The sequence below is a fragment of the Polypterus senegalus genome, chromosome 16 (genome assembly GCF_016835505.1).
Source record: "Polypterus senegalus isolate Bchr_013 chromosome 16, ASM1683550v1, whole genome shotgun sequence".
NCBI lineage: Eukaryota > Metazoa > Chordata > Cladistia > Polypteriformes > Polypteridae > Polypterus > Polypterus senegalus.
The window spans coordinates 45,062,106-45,082,867 of record NC_053169.1 but is presented as its reverse complement, the minus strand read 5'-3'; the positions used below and the strand labels follow the sequence as shown (position 1 = coordinate 45,082,867).

The following is a 20,762-nucleotide window of genomic DNA, read 5'->3' as shown; positions in this document are numbered from 1 at the left end:
TTGCCTTAACCCATCATTCAAATATGAAATTTAGACCTATTTTTTGTCTGTTTAAACTGATACCTTTAACACTCATTTGTGTGTTAAAGCAGACTGTATAAAAATTAATATTCTTTATGAAATGGCATTTTACTGCTTGTATTTTGTTTTACTCATATATTTGTTATTTTTGTTGCCATTGAATTCTCATATGTTTAACATACTGTATTATGCTTTTTATTGAATTAAAAATGTAAAAATACAAAACAAATGTCAGTAAAGGAGACACAAACCATGGCAACATGTTTTAAAATGAAAATTGTAAGCACTTTCCTCCACTAAAGAGGCAGCTACAGCAAGTAAAATACAGTGGCTATCCATTAATGAGAGCTGCAGCTCTAGGCATTGTACATGTTTTAGGGATCATTTTAGGTTTGAATCACTGTCTGTCTTCCTTGTAGGAGTTTTTATTCCATTTCATCCATTCTTCCTCCCCATTCCAAAGCTATTCCTGATACGCTTAGTGGCATTATTTTGGCATCATATCAGTCTGAGTGTTAGTGTTTGAGTGAGTGGGACCTGGAATTAAATCGAAGCTCAGTCCAAGGCTTGGTTCTTTATCTTGCGAGCTGACATTGCATGTCCCCCCCCACCCCCCCTTTTTGAATTAGCAGAAGAGGAGAATTTTACATTATGTCATGTATTGCTGTTTTCTGCTGGTTCTGTTGGTAAAGGTGCAGCTTCATCATTCATGCAATTTACAAAAACACAAACTACAGACTGATCATATTGATCACAAAGCCTTGTCACAGTAAGAAATTAAGAAATGCAAAAAATGACATAGAACAGTTTTCTGTATAATTAAATTTACTGGTGCTCTTGCCAAAAATTTTCATTTTACAAAAAACAATACTACATCCATTTTTTTTTTTGCCTTTCTTAATTTCTTACTGTGACAAGACCTTCTGTTCCTTATGACATGCACAGGCCCCAAATAGACTGTTGATATATTTATTGTACTGCTTCATTTTGCAGACTTTATTTCCACCTTTCTAATTGGGTAGGAAAGGTAGTTTTAAAGATACATTAAGAAGAATAGACTTATTATTCCATCCCCAAATCTGAATATCATGTATCTCAGTAGCAGGAGCTCATTAAAAGAGATTGCACGATTGTGTACAAGCTAGCTGACTAAAATGTTTATTCCGGAGATTTGTTTCTTCTTATATTTGTAGGTTAATAAACATTTTGCTAAAATAATGAGCACATTTTGTTAAAATAAGGAAGTTAAAGATATCTGTGATTATAGTTTTGTACTACTCTGTGCTATCTGACTAATTCTTCTTGTACAATTAAAAAACGTTGCTTAGTTCTGCTCTCATCTGAAGCTGAGTAAGAATATGAAATTATGAAATATATGATTGCATATTCAGTTGCCAGCTCTTGTCCTTCAGTTTAACGGGTTTATAAAGAGAAGAAAATAACCAGTCATCCATTCAAGTGAAAATCATATTTCAAACCAAATTTCACATGTTTTTTTCTAACTTATTTGTGGCTAAGAGGCTTCACTCTTTCTTCCTTTACCTGCACTTGAAAATCCTAAAATAGAAGAAAGTTAGTAAAAAACTAGTGCAAAAAACTGAACATGCTGTACAAGAATCGATGAATACCACTGCATCTTACTAAATACTGTATATGTAATGCTGTGATTGCTGAGTTAGTTAACATGACACATGAAATAACACCTGAAGAAAGAAGGGTTGCAATTAAAATTAAAAAACAGTCATCTTTGTTTGTTTATTGATCTTAACAAAAATGAATATTGTGGCCAGTAAGCGATGTTCCCTTTCCATGCATTATCTTTGCTAAACTTCATATTATCTTCAGTAAATGTAATAAACCCATATCAAATGGTGGCTAAACTAAACACCTTTTTTAGTCATGGATGGTCACTGACATTGTTATGTGTAGGTATTCTATTAACCTTTATATTAATCTTTGCAAATATGCGTTTTCCAAATTTTTCTACAGTATTCTGTGAAAAATTATTTTAGATATTTTTACATCTTATTTTACTATATATATATATATATATATATATATATATATGTAGAATGGTAATAAATCTGAATTTAAAAATAGATCACATTGCAGCTAAATATACAAAATAAGTATTAAAGTGCAAAATAATTAGTTAAAAATATGCAGTGCAGATCAATTCAAAAGCATAAAAGTGAAACAAGGTCAAAGTTTAGCTAAGGGGCACTCTGCAGTCCCAGTGGGCTTGGACTCCTCTAGAAAATCTGACCCTATGAAGAGCCAGCCTTGGGCTTCTTTCATTAAGAAAAGTCTACCATTCCGCCAGGGAATCTGCTGAATTTTTAAATACTAAGCTCTCGGAATTTGTTTCTTCTTTGTTGCCTCATCTTTCATTCCCATCTTTGAATGCTTAGCTATTTTCAGCAAACCCTTGTTTGCCCACATTTTTGAAGAATCTTCACTGTTTTATGTGTGTTTACTTAATCTGTCGTGTTGAGTGCTGTTCCCATTGTGACTCTTCAGGGATTCTCAGTTCAGGTGGGTTTTTGATCAATTTCTAGAGCCTGCTGTGGGTCTGCCAAACACACTGTAGTGAGATATGAAAAACATGCAAAGCAAACAACACTTTGTCAAAAAGTTACCTCACTACTTTTGTGTATTTTACTTTGATCACCTTTTCCTGTTCTTCAAAATCTTGTAAACTGTACATTTACATAAAATTAACACACATTCCTAAAGACGGGACTGGATGTGAGATCATATAATAAAATAACCAAAAGAGAGGCACCAAAGTGTTGGGTTGCCTTTGGGAAAACCTAGTTTATTTAACACTGGAGGTGGTGTTAAACCAGATAAAGTTTAAAGAAGGGTTTTAGAGTGTGTGTTAAGTTGTCCATCCTCCAAGAAGGTGGTCAAAGAAGGGATGCTAACTTTCAGTTTAGGGCTTCTTTTATGCATCTTCAGGCAGGGGAGATGGAGTTGAAGTGGAGACAGAACAAAAACAATACTTGTATACCCCAAAATCACACAAAGAATGCCTCAGTGGGCTTTAGCAGGCCATGTTATTTGACAGCCTACCAATCTTGACTCTCTAAGAAAACAATAAAAAAAAACTACCAAAAGAAAAAACCTTGTAGGGAAAACAAATAAAATGGAAGAAATCTTGGGAAAGGCAATTCAGTGTATGACCTCCTTCCAGGTAGGCTGGGCGTAAAATGGGGGTCAAAAAAATCAGGTAAATACAATACACAAAAAGAAAGCAATCCTCTTCAGAGAACTAGATGGCTAATCTATCCTTGCCACCTCAGAAATATAATACAACAGTACAAGCTACTTTGTTCTTGCACAGTGCTCCTCACCAAGCGCAGACACAAGCACTGTGACAACTCTCAAGGCAAAATGCAATAGATTATACCACCCACTAAATAAAAAACTACACATATAAGATGCAGATTAGAATTTCAGGAGCGTTATCCTACAAACTGATGGCTGAAGCAGAAAATGGGTGACTGTGCAACACGCTTTCCCATCCCCCATATACCCATAAAATTAGCGAACACATAATAAGAGACACACCAGGCTCCTGTTTATGACAGCAGGCCATTTACTCTTTCATATCCACATCCAAATCTCCAGTAACCACCACAGAAAGACCCATATAAATAGTCATATAAGTTACATTTTTAAAATAGCTCATGCACACGTTAACAAAAGGATATGTGAATGATAGGACACACTGACATTTTATTACAGATCGTCTAATTCATAATTAGCAATTCCATATTTGATTTGTCTTGTTTTCTTTGTTGCATGATTTTATATAGACCAGTGGTAGCAAAGTGGAAATTTTGGTGCACACTAAAATTGAACAAAATCTGAAGTGCAAAAAAAAACTTGTAGTTGCTATACATTAATGTATAGTATAAAACAAAACTTTGTGAATATTAACACAAAACTTTGTCAAAATTCACCTTGAAATGCAATGCCAAGACATAAACACATTTTTTCACTTTCTGGGCATCCTGTAGATTATTAAAATGAACTAACAGTGTACTGAGGCAATAAACATTCTGTTAGCCTGACAGACTTCTATCTTTCTTTTATCCACCACACCTTTGGTATCAGGCTTACGGGTTTGCATAATTATATTGCCAGCTACTTAAACTTGTTTGCAGCAAAGGGCTTCATACTTCTGAAACTACTGGAAGAGATTCCTAACTTATCTCCCATTGGAAGTCCTACCTTGACTTTCATACATTCGCATGCAGGTTTATACTCTACAGGAGTAAAGATGTGTATATAAGCCTGTGATATATAGCAATACACTTGGAAGGCAGAAGATCAGGTGAAAAATTGACCTTCATTACATCTGTATAGCATACACTTAGGTGTTTCATTATTATCCGACATGTAATGTTCAGTGTGTGTCTTCTGTTGTCCACACTTTACTCATTGCAAATCAAGAAAGATGACAATATAAATACATTTCCTAAAAACAGACAAGACTGTGCATCTTAATGCAAAAAGATCTTTTTAATTAATACATGTATGAAGCTAGAGAACGGTATCTTCTGCTGGCACCACAGCTATTTCACAGTGGATGTAGAAGTCACTTGTTAAAACTCAAAATATCTGGGGGTATTAAAGATAGTTGAACACAAAACAGCATTGCATATTTGTTGTTAAGAGTTTTGTAGACACTATTTTTTAATCCCTGTAAACATTTGATGGCATTACTGTGTTTGAATGCATTCAAAAGATTATATTTCTATTGTCAGATGATAACTTCCTTCAAATGTAATGTTCTGCCTTCATTTACCATATCTTGGACATAACGCCATTTTGAAAGGTATTGCTTGTACTAACTTATATTAATTTTTAAAATAGTGGACATAGTTATGAACGGCAGTGTTCTTTACTTAAAGTAAAATGATCAGAAATGGACACTGAATGGTAGTATTACCCATGCCTGTAAACATTATGTGTACATCAAGTATTAATTTTCAATTTCTATATTTACTTTCGAAGCAAGCACAATACTGGAATTCTAAAGAAATCAAATGATACATTGAAATACATATGAACAATTTAGTATTAGAAAATCAACAGAGGGGCGACGCAGTGGGTAGCACTGCTGCCTCACAGTTAGGAGACCCGGGTTTGCTTCCCAGGTCCTCCCTGCGTGGAGTTTGCATGTTCTCCCCGTGTCTGCGTGGGTTTCCTCTGGGTGCTCGGTTTCCACAGTCCAAACACATGCAGGTTAGGTGCATTGGTGATTCTAAATTGTCCCTAGTGTTTGTGTGTGTGTGTGTGCGCCCTGCCCAGGGTTTGTTCCTGCCTTGTGCCATGTGTTGGCTAGGATTGGTTCCAGCAGACCCCCGTGACCCTGTAGTTAGGATATAGCGGGTTGGATAATGGATGGTTGGAAATCAATAGAACATTTCATAGAATGAGTACATATGGAGAAGGATAACAAAGTGTGTTATGAAAAGTGAATATGCTATTTGTGTGCTCGTTCGTCACAGACTGTTGGGTATTCAATTTGGATATTGTGAAACCCCAAACATGAATACTCAAATCAATCCCCGGTTCAAATAAAGGGCTGTTTATTACAAAATACCTTGTGTGACGATGATTTAAATAGGGTGTTTCTTCCCGTTCTCTTTCTCTCTCTCTACCACACTGCTACTCCTCCAGTTGAGTGTTGCCCTATCTCCGCTCCAAGCTCCAACTCACCTGGACAAGGCAGAGCATTTTGTTTTATGGAGGACTCATGATTACTTCCGGTCCTAAGGCTTTGCCCATTGGAAGCACTTCTGGGTCATAATGATGTCCCAAATATGTAACTCCCTGCAGCACCCAAGGACCCCAGCAGGGCTGTGATACTGGACAACAATTCCCAGCATCCCTATTGGTGTCCAAATGGGTACCGATATCCAGGGCTGCTGCCATCTAGTATATGGGGTTAAATAATAATATAAACTAAATATACTGCTCTCCCCCGTCCTTCCATATTATTGCCATCCATGCCAGGTAAAGTTCCCAAGTCAACTCTGGCTGGGACGTTGATCCTCAGGTGTTGTTCTTCACAATATTACAAAAATTACAGTGTTGTAAATGAAGACTCCTTATACAGCATGCTTAAGTACCAAAATTGATGAGCCATATTAACAGGAAAAGACAGGCCTGTACATAGATTTTTGAATGAAAATTGTGTGTCATTTCCCAACTGTTTACTTTTCAGCCATTTAAAAAAATGTACTGTATATAGCCCCACATAACCAATAAATAAGAACCAAAGAATGCCTGTTTTCCCTGCTCGTAACCACGTATCTGGAATGGTTAAAGATATGCCTGACAGCCTGAATGCTCCAGCCCTCAGATACAATATGATAGAAGGAGACTGAACAGCTGGGTATGGTTTACAGGATTATCATATGGAACAGATGGTACCAACAGAGGGCATCAGTGGGGTCATTGTATGTTACTGCATTGTTCTGGAGCACACTTGATGAAATAAGCACACCTGCTGTAATGTCCACTATCAGAAATCAAATTAATTCTATGTCAAAACAGAGTGCTCACTGTACTAAGTAGTGTATTTGCAATAGTTACTGATATCCCTAGTGGATATATGAGAATATTCAAGTATTCTTTAAAAAAGCTAATTCAATTTTATCTTATTCTATATCATAATACATGGAATATGGCTGTAATAATTTTTGTACAGTCACTGTATCATATTTTATGATAAACTAATTCTTGCTGTATTTTCAGGTCTCGTTGAAATTAATGGCGAAAGCTCATTGTTTGTTTTATCTGTTACAGCTAATTAGTAGAATTAAATATTTTACATTTTCTAACAGCTAATTGCTAGAATGCAGGATATTTAGGTTTTCTTAATCTGGTTTATCTGACTTATTTTTGTAGGCACTATGTTCTTAAATTAACTACTGTTTACAACTACAAAAAACAATTCAGTTCATTAATATAATAAGTATTTGAAATCACTGAAACAGGAAAACGGTTAACATTACTTTCATGATAAACAGAAGAAAGTTAGCTTCATAATATTCTGGCTGTGAAACATACTGTATAAAAAAAGTTAGAAGCAGATGATGTGTATATGAAGGATATTCAGGAAGAATGGAAAAAAGTAAAAGGTGAAGATAAAAGGCAAAAGTGAGGAGCCACAAGGGGAAAAATACCCTAAAGTTCATTGCCTTGAAAACAGAGGGGAGTAAAATTAGCTATTGATCACTTAATTAATTCCCCAACCCCAGCTGGTAAGACCATATAAATTATCATATTTACAAAGACACCAGGAAAGGTCGCCAGACCATCAAGTTCCTAAACTGGATTTTGCATGTTTTATATATATATATATATATATATATATATATATATATATATATGTATGCTATGTTTCATTACTGATGGTTCACTACTCAATAAAGGTGGTATACACTCCGTACATGCAAGTATTAAGGAAACAGTGAGTGACAGTGAGCTATCTATTTTCAGCTGCCTTACCTGTGTCTCTGCTGTTCGAGATAGGCTGCTTTGAGTTAATAGTGTCAGAGACAGATGAGGTTGAAAAGCAGCATCTGAGGATGGTATTGATGAAGGCTGCCACTCATTATCACAGACCCTGTCAGACAGCAAATAAGTACCCAATGACTCTAGGGAGCTAAAGAAATTCAGGAATGGTGGAAGGTAAAGAATTCTCAGGTCTGTGGCTAGTTTACTGTGTTTTCTGGAACAAAGTATACAGCAAGTACAATGTAGTTTAAGATAGCCAATCTTTTGTTGCTGAAGAAGATTTTATATACTGTTAATTCTCTTATCACAACGCTGTTGTGGGCCTTTTTCAACTCATACTTTACATCCTACATTTTTGGTGTATTTTTTCTTGTAGGAAAAAAAGTCCTACATCTGAAAGCTTTAGACCACCATCACAAGTCTGTAGAAAATAGGTTAGCAGTTCTGCCTTATTAGTTGCAATTAGTAGTAAATGAGCAAGTGGTATAAATAAACAAAACACAGCACATTAAACACTTAATACTGTATATGCTAGATAGGAAATCTGGCATTTGGATATCATTTAATGATACAATAAAATTGTGATGTCTGGGTTGGCTGCAGCTCACATATTCCCTTGAACCTAAGACATTGATAGTCATGTACCCAGGAAGAGCCAGTGCAATGAGCAAGAGTAAGATTCAAAACTGCTTTGTGCTTTTATTGCATACAAAAACAAAAGTGCAGCACAAGAGCCCTACATAACAAATACTCAATAAATAAACCCAATAAAACAGTGGCATTTGTGGATGCTTAAAAATCTGATAAATAAGTTAAAATCTACATGGAACGGTAAAATTACAAATGTTCTGTCTTTCTCTTCCTGCGTTCTTATCAGGACCTCAGGCATCCCATGGACGCAGCCTGCTATATCTCCCTGGATCAGCCACCCAAGACCCAGAGCTGCCATGTCCTTCAGTAACTGCAACTTTGAGTGTGCTGTGCCCTCTCACAGATGCTGCTGCATCTGGCCCAGATCTTTCAACCAGTTCCTGTGGCCTTCCTCTCCCTCTTCACTTCTCACATTTCAGTAACTCTACTGTGGAGAGACATCCAGCTTTTGGAGCTCACCCAGTCCTCTGTCCTGCTGTCCAAAAACAAATCAGTAGTACAGATCCCGCCCGATTTGACCTCCTCTGTTTACATTTCTCATTTTCAGCAATTGCCTTTTTCTTTCTGTTTTAGAAATGCTTTTTGTTTCTTTTTCCTACTTTGTCATTCTTTTGATTCTCACCTTTTCTGTCCTGCTCAGGCTCCCTTTTGTCCTCCTATGGGAGCAGCACACAAACCGTAAAGTGCTGATGTGGAACAGCTGATTAATGAAAGGATTTACGTGCCTCCATACCAAACACCCCATAGCAGCCCATTTCTTCAGGCGAGTCCACAACCACAAAGCCCAACTCGCACTGTTTTTACTTAAAAACTAGCACACTGCCATGGACCCATAACACACCTCATTACAAACAGAAATGCATATATCTGAATACAATGAAAGGAACATAAATAAGTATGAAGGAAGTCACTACCAATCATTAAAATCTCACACTGCCTAATATTATGGGTTACAAACATTAGCTAAATGCATATGTACTAATAGTTTATATGTATTAACAATTTCTTTTTCTAAAAAGTATATTGGTGACAGGTTTTATTGATGAATGAACAATTAATGTATGTGCATTCGAATTATCCCATTTTTTTATAACCTAAACTCATTTCCGTCTAGTCAGTTGCAGTTGGTATGAATTTCTCAACTGTCAGATTCTCAAATGAAGTTTAGCAATATAAGAAATGTATAAAGAATTACCATGTAGAAACTTCTGGAACTGGAACTACTATTCTGTATCTTGCCCCAGAATCATTCAATAGTTAGGTCATTATACTTAGTCAATGTGCCTTGGAATAATCTGACATTTTAGGCTGTATACAGTAGATGGTATCCTGGTGAAACTGAACTGCAGGCAAGAAGCTGCAATGCAGGGCAAGGATAGATTCCAGAAAGGCCATAAGAAGGAAAGTAACCTGCTACAGGCACTGATTACATAGGCCACCACTCCAGAGAAAGAGGAACAACACCAATAGAGAAGATACAGCATACCGAGTTCAAGACTGCCTTGTAACAAATTTTCTGTGGACGTAGACCTAACAGGGTAGCAAGAGGGAACAAGCACTGTGGACGTATGAGAGAAATGCCTTTTGCCATTAAGTGGTAACATGGTATCTGTGGTGAATATAGAGGAACTCCTGTTGTACTGATTCTCAGGAAAAAATGGATAACTTTAGATGGCAGAGGGACCTAGTAAAGTAACCTCCATGGCAGAGGTCTGTGAAGCTTGTAGCTAAGAGGAGATACAGAGCAAGGGTTTGATAGGAGGGTGGAAGTAAGGCCATGAAATAACAACAGAGAGAAAGACAGGAGATGGAAAAGGAAGCATTATTACAGGATTTTAGGGTAGGCAATCAGACAAACCATAATAGCTGGCAGATGGCAATATAAACCTGTTTAGAAAGTGCACAAATGTAGCAGGAGTATTTTTATTATTATTATAATTGGTTCTATAATTTAGTTAGGGAAGCTTGTTTAATTCTTAAATTCTTGTATTACTATGTTGTGCTCACTTGTGGGAGTGAAAAGATTTTGCTTTTCACTTTTCCATTCGCTGAAGTCAGTTATCAGTGTAAAAATATGAATTTGACAGGCTGAAAAAAGGCAATCTGTCTTGGGCTCACTTTAGATGGCAGGCAATGATGTTAATTGTTACAAATCAATGGGAGATTTAAAGGCTTCAGCTAACAAAGTAGTGATGGATTGCTAATATGTGCTTGCTGGTAATTATCACACTGCTACTCAGTGTAGATCTTTTAAAGATTAACTCTTCCATTTAGCATAATGCTTTGATTTAAACTGTACCCTAAGCTTAAGTGATTTTGAAAAATGGATAGAGAACTTTCCCTTAGCTTATTGGAGATGTGCCATATTCAAGTGAATCAAAAAACACAAGGCTGCCATTTTTTGCCCTGGGCACCCAGCCACATACTGTATATGCTCTGGCACGACATTCAATATTAGAACTACTGCTTTTTTTATTACCTTTACAATATTTTCAAATCAATCACTTTTCCCCGCCTTTCAATAAATAATTGAGTTTACCTTATACAAACAACTGACTACTTCTTTTAATTGGTTTACTTGCAGTATCTAGAAGATGACTGCATTTTGTAAGAATATTTATGGTGCTTTTCAAGGCATTTTACAATCACTGTAACATTAACAGGGTTAGGAATATACACTGAGTGGCTACTTTAATAAATACACCTATCTATCATTTAGCAATTCAGTTTACACTTGCCGTCAGAACAGCCTGAATTCATCGGTCCTACTTTCAGCAAGGTCTTGAAACTTACAGGGAAGGCGCCCATGTTGACTCAAATATGTCAAACTGTAGTTCCAGATTAGTTGGCTGTGAATCAGTACTGTGAACATGTTGTCCCATTTCATTCCAGAAATAATTGATTAGATTGTGAGCTTGTGAGGGAGAGGCCACTACATTAAGTTGAACTGACTACTGTATTCCTTATGCTATACAGAATCACAAATAACGTCATTACACTGCCACCACCAGCATACACTGGTGGCACTTACGAGCATGGGCACCTGGGCATTATTCCAAAATCTGATTCTTCCATGAGGAGTAAGGATTCAAAAGACAGATAATATTTTGGGATGACTGGAACAATTGTGTATCCCTTAGCTAAATGTAACTGTGCCCTCTTTTGTAATAACCAGAAGAAGAAATCAGCCATTTCACTTGTACATTAGTAAACAAACTGTAGTCATTCTGTTATTCTTCCCTCATCAGGGTAGCTTCCTTCAGCAGCCTCTTTCATCAGTTAACTGTTTCTAATCTTAGGACCACTGTTGACTGGATGTTTTTTTGGGCCAATTATGATACATGCATCTGTGACGTTTGGCATGAAAATCTTAGCAGGTTTATTGTTCCTGATATACTCATCTGACCTCTGGAGTCCTCTACCATGCCCACATTTAGGGCCACTTAAATATTTAGTCTTGCTTATTCACCATCTGAACTCTATGCATTGTTTTGTCCACCTGCTTTGAATGTAATTGCCAGTCAATGATTGATGAGTAAGGAATGAGTATACCTAATAAAGTGGCTGGATGCTTCAATTTTATTATTGCTTCTTCAATTATTATTACCTGCCTACTCTCTCTTCTTATATTATTTATTTATTCCAAACATTTTATTTAACCTAATAAGAAATAAACCATCCAGAGAGTAAAGTGAATGAACAAATTGACCTTCATTTTTTTACATAAAAAGATCATGTATAATAAGCAGATTTATCTTGATTTCCTGAAAATTTAGTATATCAGTGCATAAAAATGAAACACTTCTAAAATGCCCTGATATTTTTCTCTAGTCTGTGAGTAAGTGGAGATGATACTGTGGGGTATGAACTAGCAGGTCATCAGTTCTTTCAGACATGTTCAGTGCATTCTACTTGAGGACTGCTTTAAAAAGGCTTTTCATATTTCTTATTCTTGAACATAAATGTACTTTTTAAAACGATTTGTTCAAGCTGTTTAACTTCATCCCACTTTTTTCCCAATATAAATGTAAATTTCAAATCATTGAAACAACCAATGAGAATCTTTCAATGCAGAGCTCTGATTACAGCCTGCATGTGTTCTGCTCTTTGCCAGTCTTTATGAGGATGTTTTCTTTTTACTTTGTCCCTCTTATTTGCTTGGCTGAGATATAATTGACTCTTTCACTACTGTGCTTGTAGGGTACTATCAGTCCTTGCTCAATGTATCAGTATAACTTTCTGAGCAGATTGCAAATGACCAGTTTTATTAAAGGGAAATCTCAGAATAGCAATATTTGCTGCCTCACATAGTGTTTGTCACTACATTGAATATGTGCAATGATTATAAAAGAAAGAAGGAGTGAGATGATCAGACTTGATCTCTACACCTAAATCTTACCAGGTATTTTCCAAGAAAACTAGTTTTGCATGTGTTGTTCACTCCTTTTTGATAATGGTAGATGGATCGTCTGTCATGCTTATTTAAACATTTCCAATTATCTACCTCATGTTTTTTCCATTAAATTTTTGGAGTGTACCAATTCATTTTATTTTGCCTTTCAATAGGAATTATATTATAAATACTCAGAAAAATATAAATCATAGAGATTACAGTAAATTCAGAAATAAATCCATAATATAATTTTGCCCATACAGGTTCTGTGCCATCCCCACAAGAACCAGGAAAGGGAGAAAACCGTGCTCATGTCATATGGCAATACATTTGAGAGTCCCAGACTACTCGATTACCCATCCTTTATGTTAAACATTAGCCAAAAGTCTAGATTATGCGTAAAATGCTCCTGCAAACTATGTCCCACTGCTTATTCCAGCAGTAAGTTCCAAAGGTCAACAGCCTTCTGGAACAAAATATCAATTAATTTCCTTTTCCTAAATCAAACGTTCTTATATTCATTTCACAATTTTAAGTTTGCCCTCTAGTTGCTACTCCACTAAGAGCAAATGCCACCTGATTTTTGCCATTCGCTACCTCTTGAGCACACACTTTTCCCACAGTTCAATGTACTTCATCATGCAAGAGGAACACAGCAAGTGTTCTTTCTTTTAACAGCACAGATAAGAAAAGATAGACAGCTGGATGACAGCAAAACATAACTGACAAGCCAAGGTCAGAACACCACATGAACAAAAACATGAACTAAAGGTGCGGTGGATGTTATAATTGGAATATGGCAATAAATTCAGATCAGAGCAAAACACTTAACAAAGGTAAAGTAAAATTATGGTCAAGAAGAGAAAACATTGACTTTAACAAATAACCAAAGGCACTAAGAAAATAACTGAATGGAATTGAAACCCTGCTTAAGTAAACTCAGTAATCAGAACTGGCAGTGTAAGGTGTGGCGCGGGGAGTGATTAAGTATGGGCCGTGACCCTAACATATGGAAATGCATGTGGTGAAACTTTCGTTAAAAAATGTATAAGACTTTATATAATATCTCTCACTTGTTACTCATTGCAAGCAATAGACATTTAGCCATACTATACTAGCCTTTCTAATTAAGCCCTTAACTTAGTTTTCAAATATTATGCTGTTGTGGACCAGAATGCACATAGTAGCTCATAAGAGATCTCATTAGTGGATTCTCCTCTGATGACTAGGATTAGCCCACTGCTACTGCTAGACCTACTGCTTAAGACAAAAGACTTTTCCTTTTTATTTTACCTGAAAATCATATATTGTACACCAAAGCCCTCATATTGCTATCTTAAACTAAATGGCATGAAGGTTTACCTAAAATCTGCTTCCCAGCCACATGTAAAATTTGGTTCTCCCTGAATACGTAACAGCTTCTGTTTCAGTAGTTCCATAGCAAGAAACACCAATATCATGTATCACCAGTGTATTTCACTCTGAAATTTAATATCCTTCCGTAAGTCACTTATATAATTAAAAAATGAAGGGGACATAACAATTTTCTCTGGGGAACACCACTGTATGCTATCTGGACAGGTCTGCCTTCCTAGCAGTAACTTACTGCATCTCACTGCAATCTCATCTGGTTCCAGTTTAATTATTACTCTCTCATGAGGCATTATCTGTAATGTCTTATGAAAACCTAAGTTAATAAAATTGTATGCTTCTTTCTAATCCCCTTTATCATTTTGGATTTGGATATGGAGACCTTAGAAAACTAATGCTGGGGAAAGAGTTCCAGACAGTAACAGAAGGGAAGCGGTGATTCTAAGAAATAAAATAAAACATTTACTGTTTACTGCAAACATCAAATAATGCATAGTTCTCATAATTAATGGTTCTGTTGTCACTATACAATATCCTTTTTGGCATTTATCAAATATGGTGCTTTAAATATGCATTTTTTTTTTAAGAAAAATCAGATATCATAGGGCTGGTTAGGTATATTTAACATCAAGGAGATGCCTACCTAATACAGTCTGCATGTTGGCTAAAGTCTTCCCAAGGAAGGCAATTATGTGAACTGCACAAGATTCATTTAGAGATTAAGTATAAAGCTTGTTTTCAAAACATGTTCCTTAGTCCTTGAGAACAGTCATGAGCTCAGCAGCCTAATCAAGAAGGTTACCTAATTTTATTTATTTTTTATTTATGTATTTCATTTTATGCCTGCAACACCTTCTTGGTGGAGGACAGTGAATTGGAGAAAGTACCTTTTGCCCCAGACCTCTTCTAGTTCATGCCGTTTTTGAAGACACTCACAATAACACAAAGAAGCCAGCAGTGTAAACAAGAGGCTCATTATATACTTTAGGGTTACATGCAGTATGTGGTTTTGTTGTATTTGTCATGATCAGCCTTGTTTAACACACATTTTTTGGACACAATTACTTTATTATCAACTACTATACCAACTTTTTAATGCTGCAGTTCACTGGACACACATAATTGTTTTATTTACATTTATTCACTTAGCAGATGCTTTTCTTCAAAGCAACTTAACAAAAAAGTTTCCAGGACAAGGTTACAAAATTGATTATGATGTGAAGAGCTTAACCCAAACAGAACAACATAAAACTAGTTAATCTCCCATCTCTCCTTAGTTATAAAAACCTATCATAAAATCCCTTGTCAATTAGACAGATAAGGAAAGAACAAGAGTCTTCAAAGACTTCTTAAACACTCTGAGGGAGTCCGCAGTTTCAACGGAGGTGGGCAGCTCACCACCAGTTACACATGAAATGAGACCGGCTTGAGATTGGATGCCACGCAGTGGTGGCATCACCAGACCTGAGTGGGTGAGAAAAGTTATATTTAACATTTGGGACTGGTCAATTATTACAAATGAAAACTTGCAATATTGACTGTTGTGTGTGTTTAATTTACGACTTTCAAAGAAATGACCAAACGCTCCTTTTAATGTTTCATGCATGCATTGCTTCTGATTGTATTTCTCACTGATATTAATGTTAATTAAACTGATGCAATTATTGCCACAAGTTATGGTTAAAATCTGTTTTCTTTTTCATTTTAAATGTTTACTATTACTAGGAAAAATGGCCTAAAGAATTGTCCTGGGTTATACAGTGTTCATATTTTATTTGAAAGTGAATTTGATAACTTATATAATATGTTGGTGAGCTGCTGTGCCTTCTTGCTCTTCAGTACTTGGATGTGTGGTCGAGTGAGGAACAACATGTCCAAATTATAAATGTTGGGGTGCCAACCCAGCCTGCCCCATTTAGTGTGGGACAGAAATCAAAAAGAAACAAAAACAGAGATCCAATTAGGGCTTAGTGAATTCTTCCTTCTGGTAAGTCACAAGTTAGGAGCTCCATTCTGCAGTGTGCTCTACTCACAGAATGACGCTTCCTTCCAGCGACCCCGTGAATTATAGGCAGGAAACTTGAAGCGGCAGAGTCAGCTGCCCTCATTGGGTGTCATCTCAGCACGGTGGAGGGAATGGAAGAGGACAGCAGCCACTTTTGTCCATGAGTGGTAGTGCATACCTCAGATGAACATGGAGGGTAATCAACTGACAGAAATGCGTGACAGGTTTTAAGATTGAATCCTGTTGGGATTCTTTCTGTATGGTATTTGCGTAAGATACCTATGATTCCCCACGGATTAAATATTACATGTATTGATTTTATGAAATTTCACTATTGTATGATTGTGCACATTTTAATATGACTTTCCTTAAAACGCACATGTACTTGGGTGAGTTCTTATTTTGCATGTTATTTCACCTGGTGCAGACTCCAGGCACCTCGTAGCAGTGGACAGAATAAGTGATTCTGACAATATAAAGTTCCTAAAGTCTACCATAATGATGATAAATTAGACAACCTGCATAGCACCAGTAAGAAATCATTGTAACATGCAGTATGACATCATTTTATTTAGACATTCACTGCACAAGTCACATGTATAATTCCTTCCTTATTTCTGCTGATGGAGTCCTGACAAGTTAAGTGACACCCATATGATCACACTTAAATTCAAAGACTGAAACTGAACTGCCAGTTAATGTCATGTAGTGTAGCCTAATGTCTAAAGGCCCACTCACATCACATGACTTTTCCAGTGATTTTCAGTCACAGAATTTCTTTACACTTCCTTAATGAGTTGGAGGCAGCTATGCCAACCTGCCATGACTTCCACTCACTCCGACCAGTCTGCGACTCATGGCGACAAAACCAAGCATGTTTGACTTCATCTTAAGTTGTAGAAGTGAGCTCTGTGCATATGTCGAGAACGAATGACCACCTAGCCAGAAGTACAATGCACATAATGCAACTATGAAGAATAAAGAACAAAGATGTTTTGGACCTCACAAACAGAATCAAACGTGTCTGTTTGAGGGCTCATGTTTTACATACCACAACTGAATAGAAACGGAAAAAAAAAATGGCTAAGATTGTGCCTGAACTCGCCATACCTGTAAAGAATCCATATTATCACCGGATCTGTCAGGCAGCACACTATTAGCTGTCAGGAAAAAGGGCAAGCTTACAGTTATATGGAAATGTGAAACTGTGTTGGAAAGATGTCACAGAGTTGTCTAATTTGTCATGCCCTGGGATAGCCAGTCATGAAATCTGTTTCGTGCATTTTTTTTTTTTTCTTTTTTATTTCTACATACGCGCATACAGTATGGGGACCCTTAAATATATGAATATAAAAAGCAATACGGGTAGAGTTTTACTTGTTTATAATGAGAACACCTAGTCAGAAGTATTGTTTTGTCCTTTACACTGCTATATACGACAAAACTTTGAATAAAACTAATAGTGATTATTAGAATATACTGCATTTATAGCCAATATATTTAAGCATTATAATTGTATACACTTTATGTTAAATGTATTAGATGCTCTTTATAGAGTGAGTATGAATGACAAACACCTTTAAGATAGCAAAATTATCTTAGAAACGAAAACATTTTCATACTGTTGATTAGGAGTATCTTTTGAAAATCCTTTTTTTTGGACAATGCCTTTGAGTTTCCATTTAACTAATACATTTTCTCACATTATGTCTTTATAAGAATGGGGTAAAAATTTCTTCCAAAGAGATTATTTAAGTAATACATTTCAAAGACCTTGAGTCATTTGATTCAAAATCTTGGGTACCTAGTTGAGCAGATAATTGTGAATTTTAGTAAACTTTCCTCTAACATGTTATTGAAATAAAATATGAAATTAGTTTTAATAAGCTAACATTGAATTAACCTCTCCCATGTTGCGTGATCTACCTACAGCAAACCCTACTGGACCCGGAACCAAAGGCTTTCCAGGACCATCCGAAGTTATCAGAGAATCAAGCAGCACAACTGGAATGGTGGTCGGCATTGTGGCAGCGGCTGCGCTTTGTATTCTCATCCTTCTCTATGCCATGTACAAGTACCGAAATCGAGATGAAGGCTCTTACCATGTCGACGAGAGTCGGAACTACATCAGCAACTCTGCACAGTCCAACGGGGCTGTGGTGAAGGAAAAGCAGGCTAACAGTGCCAAAAGTTCCAATAAAAACAAGAAAAATAAGGATAAAGAATATTACGTCTGATCTCACTGATAAAGAAGAACACTTGTATAATAATATAGTCTTCATTTTATCTGAGACATGATTTAATAAACTTAATTTACTTTCTAATCAAGCACATAGGACAAATCAATGTGGACTGAGGCCAGAGGAAAGAACAAACAAAAAGTAAATCCAATGAACTCAATAAGACAATGAAATTCTATGCTTTGTTTCAAGGAAACAAGAGCAGATTTAGGGGTCAAAAAATCTTAAAACAGTCAGTGTTTTCATTTACGTTGCCTGTGGTTGTGTTGCTGGGACATTTTCTTAATTAAAAATGCCGCCAAACATTCATGATGAGGGAAAAATAACATTATCAAGATGGAATTCATAAAAAGCTACCTATGATTGTGGAATCAGCCAAAGTATTTGCACTTTTTTTCAAGAGACATTGGTGACCATATCGGACAATTCAACGAATGGCTCATCTTATAGACCCTTTGAAAGTGCAAAGAAGATACAAAGGCAGTGGGTTAATAAGCATCTCTTTGTTTTTGCTTTGTTAAGAAGGCACATGGAGGCCTTAATTTCATACAGTTGTGAAATCTAAGGCAGTTGTTTTTTTGCAGATTTCCAAGGATGTCTAGATGCAATCATTTGGGAAATTCCATGCACGCAAAATATCTTATTACATATGTTTATATACAAACACATCTATATGTGCTTTCTGGACTGTGATGAGTGATGTTTTATAGCCTGTTGTATAGACGATGCAAACTATATCTGCTCTTCAGCCATTTTTAGTAAAAAAAAAAAGAAGAAGAAAAAGACAAAACAAAATTAAATGTTATTAGATGTTGCTAGATATAGAAGATTTTATGACAACATCTGCAATGATGGTTTTATTTCAATTTTTTTTTTAATAATTTTTGGTTTTATTATTTTTTTTTTTTTACAGACATCAATACTTGTGTCATGTTTCCCCTTGCATTGTAGAGTGTCCTCCCTAACTGTATGAACGAAATGTATGAATGTATGGTTCATAAAAGATAGAAGATTTTTTTTTCCAAAAACTGTACAGCAATTCTTTTTTGAATAAAGATAAATTACATTGGGGAAGAAGCCTTCACATTTGAGGAGAAGTATATTAGCCCTTATTGATTTGACCCCGAAAATCTATTATTTAATTGAAAATATTCACAAAACAGAATTCTAAAGAAGATTGATTTACTCTGATCTGCCTGTCTGTATACTGTCTTGTTGTTAATGTGCTTTACTTTATTGAAACATGGACCCTAATAACTGAAAAAGTCACAGAAATATATATAAAGATTTTTTCTAAGCTATGTTTTTGGGTTACAGTAAACTATTGATTTCAAATTAAACTTTATTTGAAGACAAATTAGTTTTGAAGGAAAAAGAAATTAAAACTTGTTACCTAAGTGATCTTATGTCTTTGATGGCATTATTTAAAATATTTGCTAATGGAACAAAAATACAGTGTAATGATTCAAAAATGTAAAGCATCACCTGATGGAGGATGGCTAACACTGCTTGCCAAGAAATTTGTTTGTTAAAAGAAAAAAGAATTATGCACAGAAATAGAATTTTATTATTAACCAAAGGGTAAAATTGGAAGGTAACGAAAGCTAAAAAATAATACTCATTCCAGACATTTCTTAATTTTATTTAATTTTCTGAAAGATGGTATTAAATTACCTTAAACATTGAGTATTTTAAGCCTGTAATGTGTCCCCTTTATTTTGCTTATTTCGGGTGACTTCACAAATTTCAGCTCTTCCTTCGCCCTCTAAATAAAAGCAAACCTTGGCTAAGACGGGTACACCAATAGAAAACTCACGAGAAGACCCTCGCTGGAGATATGCAGGTGCAGTCTCTTTATGAACGAGAAGGTGGAACTTACAGTAACCTTAAAGCAGCAAGAGGAACACCTTGACTGATCTTTTGTATGCCATGAAGATGTGTAAACATTTATGTCGCCATGTGCTGCGCTCTTCACAGGCGTTTCTCAAAATATTCAGCGAGTGTGCAGTCCTGTGTTTGATATTCATGTTATTCATCAAAATGTCCTTTAGCCCAAACCTCCCATTAATATTATTAGTAACAGCTGCTAGTAGTGATGTATGATTTACAGTTTGTATTGAATTTGCTAAAAATAGATCAATACTTGCTAGGATATTGGAGTGTTTTCTAACAAATCTGTCATCCTTGATAGATGGCGTCTAAGGAGATTTTGCATTATATTGCCCTGAAACAACCTGATCACTTATATATAAGTGATCTTATGGAAGAAAACCCCCAACATCTGAAAACAACAAGGGTTTAAAAAATGTATTCTGTCTTGCACTTGTATAAATACCCTAATTGCTGTTAAGCCCGCTATAATTCAATATTAATCCCGATCGATATGTCTCTCCTTGCTAAGTTTGCCGTCCTGTTTTTCACTGATTGTTTGGAAGCCATTTCACTGACTTCTAGGACTGGCTCCTGCCTTTCTCCTGACGTGACTGAGTTAGGCCCTGTCTCCCAACAACCCTGTAACAGAAGAAAGAAAGCTCCAATTAGG

The 20,762-nt window shown here is 36.0% G+C and overlaps 1 protein-coding gene across 28 annotated transcripts in view; it reads left to right on the top strand.

Moving 5' to 3' along the window:
• nrxn1a (neurexin 1a) overlaps positions 1-19,621 on the top strand; it is a 1,096,290-nt gene extending 1,076,669 nt beyond the window's left edge. For 21 of the 28 annotated variants that reach the window (XM_039738493.1, XM_039738492.1, XM_039738491.1 and 18 more), the window contains one exon: positions 17,913-19,621. In XM_039738493.1, the coding sequence (XP_039594427.1) occupies positions 17,913-18,217 (305 nt within the window). In that variant the 3' untranslated portion in view covers positions 18,218-19,621. The remainder of the gene's footprint in view (positions 1-17,912) is intronic. The other 7 variants (XM_039738490.1, XM_039738482.1, XM_039738480.1 and 4 more) reach the window with 1 other exon arrangement.
• Positions 19,622-20,762: the final 1,141 nt, after the last annotated feature.